The 7,732-nt window shown below is 49.4% G+C and overlaps 1 protein-coding gene across 2 annotated transcripts in view; it reads right to left on the bottom strand.

The window, feature by feature from the left end:
• TNFRSF19 (TNF receptor superfamily member 19) overlaps window positions 1-7,732 on the bottom strand; it is a 78,163-nt gene that overhangs the window by 44,200 nt on the left and 26,231 nt on the right. For both annotated transcript variants that reach the window (XM_030886614.2, XM_045294057.1), the window contains exon 3: window positions 6,204-6,314. In XM_030886614.2, the coding sequence (XP_030742474.2) occupies window positions 6,204-6,314 (111 nt within the window). The remainder of the gene's footprint in view (window positions 1-6,203; window positions 6,315-7,732) is intronic.

The raw sequence follows: 7,732 nt of genomic DNA, 5'->3' as shown, positions 1-7,732 counted from the left end.
CATGCCTCAGAAAGATGGGGCTTTCTGCTCCTACAAAGAGCTGCCGTCTCGGGAACTCACAGGGGCAGTTCTACCCGTGCGCCTTGACTCGCTGGCAGTGAGTTTGGTTTTGATTTTCCCTACAGGAAGCTCTACGGCCCAGCGTGGTCCCAGACAGCATCAGAAAGGGGAGACGTCGGACAGGGTAAGATATGACAAAATAATAATAATTTATAGATTATCAAGGGCTCATGAGGGAGGGGGGAGCAAGAAGGGAGGAGAAAAAATGAGGAGCTGATCCCAAGGGCTCAAGCAGAAAGCAAATGTTTTGAGAATGATGATGGCAACAAATGTACAAATGTGCTTGGCACAATGGATGGATGTATATTAAATGATTTTCAAAAAGAAAGAAAGAAAGGGGAGTCGCTCCATTTCTCCAACTGGCTCCATCACCTTCTATCGACACTGGCCTGGCTCCTTGCTTCTGACAAACGAGTTCATCTCTGGGCCTCGGTTCTCCCATCTTTTACTTGGGAATCACTGCACTGTCCTAGCTCAGCAAATCAGGAAGACCGTCCAGGAGATAGACTGAAGCAGAAACAGAGGCTCCAACGGGCCAACCAGAGTCAGGACTGTGAGGGCAGCTACCACGTTCACCCAACAATGTCTGAGAAACAGGGAGCCATCGTCGTGGTGATTCAATAGCATGATTCTCCCTTCTGACGCGGGAGAACAGGGTTCGAGTCCCGGCAGCTGCACCTCCCTCAAGGTCACCACCCGTCTGTCAGCAGAGGCTGAGCAGGTTTCAGCAGAGCTTCCAGATGAAGGCGGAGGAGGAAGAAAGGCCTGGTGATCTGCTTTTGAAAACCAACCAGTGCAAAGTCCGTGGCCTGCAGTGGTCACTCTGGCCCGTCGTGGGGATGGTGCAGGACCAGGCAGCATTTTCTCCCGCTGCGAGTGGGGTTGTATAAATCGGGGCCAAATCGAGGGCAGCAAACAGCAACCCACGATATCTAAACAGAATCTTTTTTTTAAAAAAATCATTTTTATTGGGGGCTCTTACAGCTCTTAGAGTATTCCATACAACAACTGTATCAAGCATATTTGTACACAGGTTGCCTGCCAGTATCATTTCCAAAACATTTTCTACTAGAGCCCTTGCTATCAGCCCCTCTTTTTCCCCTCCCTCCCCCACTCGTGAATCCCTGATCAATTCTATATTGTTATGATTATTTCATGTCTTATACTTGCAGTTGTCTCCCATCACCCACATTTCTGTTATTTATCCCCTTCAGGGGGTGGAGCTTGTAATGGGTTTCCCCCTAAAAAGAATCTTGTGGGACCCCATTACTGAATACAGGAAAATGATGTAGCTAGTACGTGGTCAATGCTGGTCAGCACGGTCTACTTCCCCTGCTTGAAGGGCAGGACGAGAGTGACACTCACAGGGGTGTTTGAGAGAGCCCAGCTTTGTCAATTAAGAGGCTCCTTTAGAGCAGTGTTTCCCAAACTGGGAGATGCACCCCACCACCACCCCTCGCTCCTGGGAGGGGGATGGCGCTGGCATGATTTTGCAGCCCCGGACAGGGCTGCCAACGCAGACACTTACACTTTATTCTGGATGCTGGGCTCTTGTTGCCAGGAGGGCTCTCAGTAATTTTTTTTTTTCCTGAAAGGGAGGAGGTAGGCTGAACAAGTTTGGGAACCTACGCTGGGATCAGAAGTGGAGAATTTAGGGCCCCAAGGCCCTGTTAAGGCCCGAGAAATCATCAATACCAGTTAGCATCACTCAAACTCAATTCATCGCCGTGGAGCTGACTGGGACTCCCAGCGATCCTCCACAACAGGGCGGAGCTGTCGCTGGGGGTTACAGAAACGGCCGCTTTTATGGGAGTAGAAAGGCCTGTCTTTCTCCTGAGAGGCAGGAGGGTTCAAAACTGCTGGCTGACTCGTGATTACTGCACCACCAGGGCTCAACCAGGTAACATCACCCGAGAGAAGTAGCTGTGACCATCGCCGTAACTCAAAAACAAACAATAAAACAAAAGAGAAACCTCACTGTCGGGAAGCCGATTTAGATCACAGTGACCCTAGAGGATAGAGGAGAATTGTCCCTGTGAGTTCCCAAGACTGTGACTCTAGGGGGTTAGAAAACCTAGTCTTTCTCCCACAGAGCAGCTGGTGGTTTCGAACTGCTGACCTTGCAGTTAGCAGCCCGTTGCATAATCACGATTCCATCCGGGTTTGCCGTGATGTTAAAGAAACAAACCGCAAACTCACTGCCATCGAGGCAATACTGACTCACAGCCACCCTGTTGGTCAGGACGGAACGGCCCCGGCGAGTTTCCAAGGCTGCGACTTTTTAAGAGCACAGAAAAATCTCGTCTTTTTTCCTCAGAGCCGTGGGTGGTTTCAAACTGCTGACCTTGGGGCTCCGCAGCCCAATTGTGCAACCGCTATGGCTTCAGGAGGGGCTCCTTCCGTCATCCCATTAGGGGTGAGTTAATTAAATGTTTGACCAGTACGGCCCAAGAATGTTATCCTATCCCAGTAGCATAGCCCAAAGGACCCAGCCCAGGACGTGAGAAAGGTCACCATCCAGAGAAGTGGCCGACGAAGGGGAGGCCACTGATGGAGAGAAGCAGCGGGGCTCTTCTGGAAGCACATCGATTCCGGCCATTGTAATCGCCGTGGCGGCAACAGGGGGCTCAAGCGTAAGAACAAGTGAGGACGCTGGCTGCGCCCAGGACCGGCCTGGACGGCACTTGACACCTGAGGGGGAAAGGCTGACCACGCCCCCAAAGGTGTGCCAGCAGTCAGCTGACTCCTGGAATCCCATTCTAGCACCTTCCAGCCAGCTGGGAGTACAAGTTCAAATCAGTATGGATCTGACAATGAGAAATGTAGCCCGGCCACTTGGCATTGAAGAACTTCCAAAGAAAATAACAATTAGGAGTACGAAAACCACAGGTGGAAAGTTTAACTACACCTGCTTACCCAACGCGTTCCCAAGAGGATTTGTTTGGAATTCGAAGAACTTCAGAGCATGAATGCCCATGACCAGGGTTCGTTATTCCAGATAGAATGATCTGACAGTAGAACTGTGGGCAGGAGTTTAATGATCTGACAGTAGAACAGTGGGCAGGAGTTTGACGTGATGTTCAGGGCAGCGAAACAAACAACATCACAATGTTAGACTTAAAAACAAAAGCTAAACTCACTGCCATTGAGTCAGTTCCAAGTCTTAGCAAGCCTAGAGGTCAGAGTAGAACTGACCCTTTGGGGTTTGGAGACTAAATCTTTTTTCCCCCAATTATTTTATTGGGGGCTTGTACAACTCTTATCACAATCCTTCCATTCATCCATTGTGTCAAGCACATTTGTACAGTTGTTGCCATCGTCATCATCTTCAAAACATTTGAGCCCTTGGTATCGGCGTCCCCTTTGCTTCCCAGAGACTACTCTTTATGGGAGTGGACAGCCTCATTTTGCTCCTTCGGGGCAGCGGGTGGGTTCACACTGCTGACTTTCCAGTTAACAGTCCACTGTGTCACCCACTACACCACCAGGGCTCCTTACAATAAAGGGTTCTGGATTTGTAAGCTTTTATGTCTTATAAACATGCATTCACCCCCCACCTCTACGCTTAATATAGAGAGCTTTAGTTGTGGCTATCCGTAATTTAACACACCACCTATATTTTTCATCACTAAGTTTACGTGCTTTGACGATTTCAAACCCCCCAAATCTCATTGCCCTGGACTCTTAGCGACCCTATAGGACAGCTAGAATGGCCACTGTGAGTTTCTGAAGCTGTAGATCTTCATGGGAGTAGAAAGTCTTGCCTTTTTCCCATGGAGCGGATGGTGTGCTTGAACTACTGAGCTTATGATTAGCAGTTCAGAATGGACTCCAACAGTAGTCGCCATGATTTAGGTTTGAATGTTTATGATAGTTTTCATTTTAACTTTGCTGAGAGGGTTTATTTTCTTCTTTGAGTTCACCCTAAACTTATGGAGTATTCCCCCTTGTTTAAAGCATGGGGTGGTGGTTATGCGCTGAGCTGTGATCCGCATGGTCAGCAGTTCAAAACCATCAGCAGCTCCTCGGGAGACAGACTGGGCTTTCTACTCCCCTGAAACAATGGGTCTCAGAAACCCACAGGGAGTCACTAGGAGTCAGCATTGACTCAATGGCAGTGCCTTTGAGAGCGTTTTAAGCAGTTCATTCTATCTCCGTGCTGCCCAGACTTCCTCTCCATTTACACCCTCTCCATTCCCTCTTACTGCTCGGTCGCTGTCATCCTTTGCAAATTAACATATCCCTATGTTCAATCTCACAGCTTGATTTTACTGTTTGATATTTCTAAGTCCTGGTTGATTTTTCTGGGCAATGCTATCTTGTGTCTTAATCGCTGGCTTTCATCTGCTACAGCGAATTAGATACCACGCCCATTCCCAGCCTCAGCTCGCTTTCTTTCATCTCGGTGGAAAGCCCAGGGCTCTGAAAGCCCACCGTGGATGGGGCCCAACTACCAGTGAGGGGCCCAGCTCTGCAGAAGGCATCCCCTTTGTTTCCGCCTGTGGGCCCGGCATCAAACACCATGCAGGACAAGCTGCTCTACAAAGCGGCTGTGTCCCTGGAGAAAAGAACTCCCTTGAAAAGTCACGTGAAAGAAACATCGCTTGTTCCTTCTCTCTCGGGAAGCCTTAGATGCTGTATTCAGAACAAAGAGATCCCTCAACTCTGCTCCACGGGGAACATCTTCCGAAGCTCAGGAAATTAAGAGCAGGGCAGAAGGCTGAGAAAGAGGAGAGACTCCGGAGAAAACCCAAGATCAGTAAAACAGACCCTGCTATCCAACGACTCCCACCCCCACCCCCGGCCTGCTAAGAAACAGTGTTTGAAGCATGTATATTTGAAGTGCTTCTGGGAGCAATGTATGCATGCCTCGAGAGGTCAACACAAGTACTTGGATTGTCCAAAAAGCCGTTCACAATCCTGATCCGGGGAGGAGCTACTTTCTATCTTGATTTAAGAGGCTGCTACTCCCCTCGTGACCCCTGGGCCAGCCATGGCGAGCATTCACTTTAAGAGTAAGAAGGCCTGGCGACGACTCATTGTCATCTACCGCGTCGCTGCCAGCTCCTAGTGACCCTACAGGACAGAGTAGAATGGCCCCTGTGGATTTCCGAGACTGTAATTGCTAACGGGAGTAGAAAGTTCCGTCTTTCTCCCGAGGAGCGGCTGGTGGTTTCGAACTGCTGACTTTGTGGTTATCAACCCAACTCGTAGGGCTCCTAAAGATGAGCAGCAGCACTGGCATTTTAGGTTATCACTGCGCTTCCCAGGAATCTCTTTTTAATTCATGCAAAGGACGTTTACAAATCTCATTGAGATTTTATGAAACCCTCACTCCACGCCAGGGAACCACTCTTGCCTCGCGGCGGGCGAGCCTGCACTGGGTTCCGAGACTGAAACTCTTTATAGGAGCAGAAACCCTCATCTTTCTCCCCTGGGGCGACTGGTGGGTTTCAAACTGCCGACCTTGCAGTTAGCAGCCCACTATACTCACCACCAGGACTCCTTAAGAGACCCTATAAACACGAAAACCAAATCACCAGTTGTCCCCTCTGACTGAGGGTGGCCCCATGAGTGGAACCGAGCTCCGAAGAGCATGCAATGACTGATCTTCTTTTTTGGAAGTAGGTCCCCGAGCCTTTCTAGGTGGACTTGAACCCCCAACCTTTTGGAAAGCCTCTGAGCACAGGAACCATTTACACCACCCAGAGACTAGGGCAAAACTTGCAACGTACTGATTCTACCAATTCAGTAACAAAATCCTGAATTTGTTGGATTCTGGATCCTAGAACCCCCCCCCTCCCCCAAACTCACTGCCACTGAGTCACAGCGACCCGACAGCACAGGGTACTTTCTGTGAGTTTCTGAGACTAACACTTTATAGGTGTAGAAAGCCTCGTCTTTCTCCTGTTGACCGGCTGGTGGTTTCAAACTGTCACCCTTGCCCTTAACAGCCTAACCTGCAACAACTATGCCACCTGTCAAAATAGATGTGATGAGAAAATTGTGTCCCCTTTGGCCAAAATGCCCTACAAAGCCAAGAAGCCTTTCATAATATCCAGAGAGCCAAGGGTACTGGAGAGATCGTTCAAAAGGATGCATTCTGAAACAGGTCCCCCACGGGGCAGGCATTCCGCACCTACCTTTGACAACTCCATGCCGGGGCCACACTCTTTGCAGGGCACGCAGTTTCCAGACCGATCCCGAAATTCCTGTTGTCGGCAGTCTCCTGTCTCACCAATCACTTTACAGGACTGGGGGGAAAAACACATTGTACAAAATGTGATCCTGAAACACTTCATTATGATTAACTTTTTTCAAGAAAGGGATACTGTATCCTTCGTGTGAAGTACATGGGAATTTATGCATGAGTCGGCTGTTGCTGAGAACTGCGGGCCAGACCACATGTGCAAGGAAGAATGGCTCTAAAGTAAGGTGACCAGATGTTCCGCTTTGGGTGGGACAGTCCCGATTTGGGGCGTTTTAAAAAAGTCCTGATTTTTGAAAAGAATGCACCACAATCTAAGGAACGATCTATTTGGTCCATATAGACCACATTTTTAATCAAGAACACCCCCCACCCCCCACCGTCCACGGTGTCCCGCTTTAAAACTGGTCTCCTTACTCTAAAGGGCTTTCAAGGTTGTGACCTTCAGGGAGAAGCAGATCGCCAGGCCTCTCTGCCGAGGCGTGCGGGTGAGTTGGAACCGCCAGGCTGTTGGCTGGCTGTGGAGCGCTTTATCATTTCCAACGCTCAGGAACCCCTAGAGAGACTCAACTCACTGCCATCAAGTGGACGCAACTCACAGCGACCCTACAGGACAGGGTAAAACTGCTCCCAGGAGTTTCTGAGACTAACTTTTTACGGGAGTAGAAAGCCCGGTCTTTCTCCCAAGCAGCAGCTGGTGGTTTCAAACTGATGACCTTAAGATTAGCAGACTAACATATAACCACTATGCCACCAGGGCTCCATTGCAAAGTACAAGCATCATGTAAACATGAGCTGACATTCTGACTGCTGACCCTCAAGCCACTTAGGAGGACCCAACCAAGGATCCCCGTTGGCGTAGTGGGCTACTAATCACAAGGTCAGCAGTTCAATGGCACCAGCGGCTCTGATAGAGAAAGAGGAGGCTGCCTGCTCTCGTAAAAACCTATAGCCTCAGAAACCCCGGGGAGCAGTTCACTCTGTCCTATCGGGTCACTGTGTGTCAGAATGGATTCAGTGGTGGTTAAAGTATTGTGTTGTGTTGTATTTGGCGGGGGTGGGGTGGGGGTGGGGTATGTGTGTGTATGTAGAATCCAGCCATACATTTTGGTTCATAGCATTAAAAAAAAATTAGAAGTTAAAACAAACAAACAATCCAACGACACTGTAATCAAGTCAACCCTGTCTTCTGGCAGCTCTAAGCATGCCCAAGTAGACCTGCGAAGCCACAGGGGGTTGGCTGTGATCTTTATGGAAGCGGATCACCACTCCTTTCTTCCTCCACGCGGCTCAGTTGGGTTCCAGCAGTCAACCTTTACCATTCAGAGTCCAGCACAAACCTTCTGTGCTACCAAGCAACCTCGGGTTCAAAAGGAAAAATCCCAGCCCATCGCCACTGAGTTCATTGCGACTCATCACGAACCACACAAAGCGTTTCACAGACTGTATGCCTTTTGGGGAGCC

The sequence above is a fragment of the Echinops telfairi genome, unplaced genomic scaffold (genome assembly GCF_000313985.2).
Source record: "Echinops telfairi isolate 266 unplaced genomic scaffold, ASM31398v2 ScPeMD7_2565;HRSCAF=3150, whole genome shotgun sequence".
In the NCBI taxonomy this organism is placed as follows: domain Eukaryota; kingdom Metazoa; phylum Chordata; class Mammalia; order Afrosoricida; family Tenrecidae; genus Echinops; species Echinops telfairi.
The sequence above is the reverse complement of the archived record's forward strand: the minus strand, read 5'-3'. Positions and strand labels throughout refer to the sequence as shown.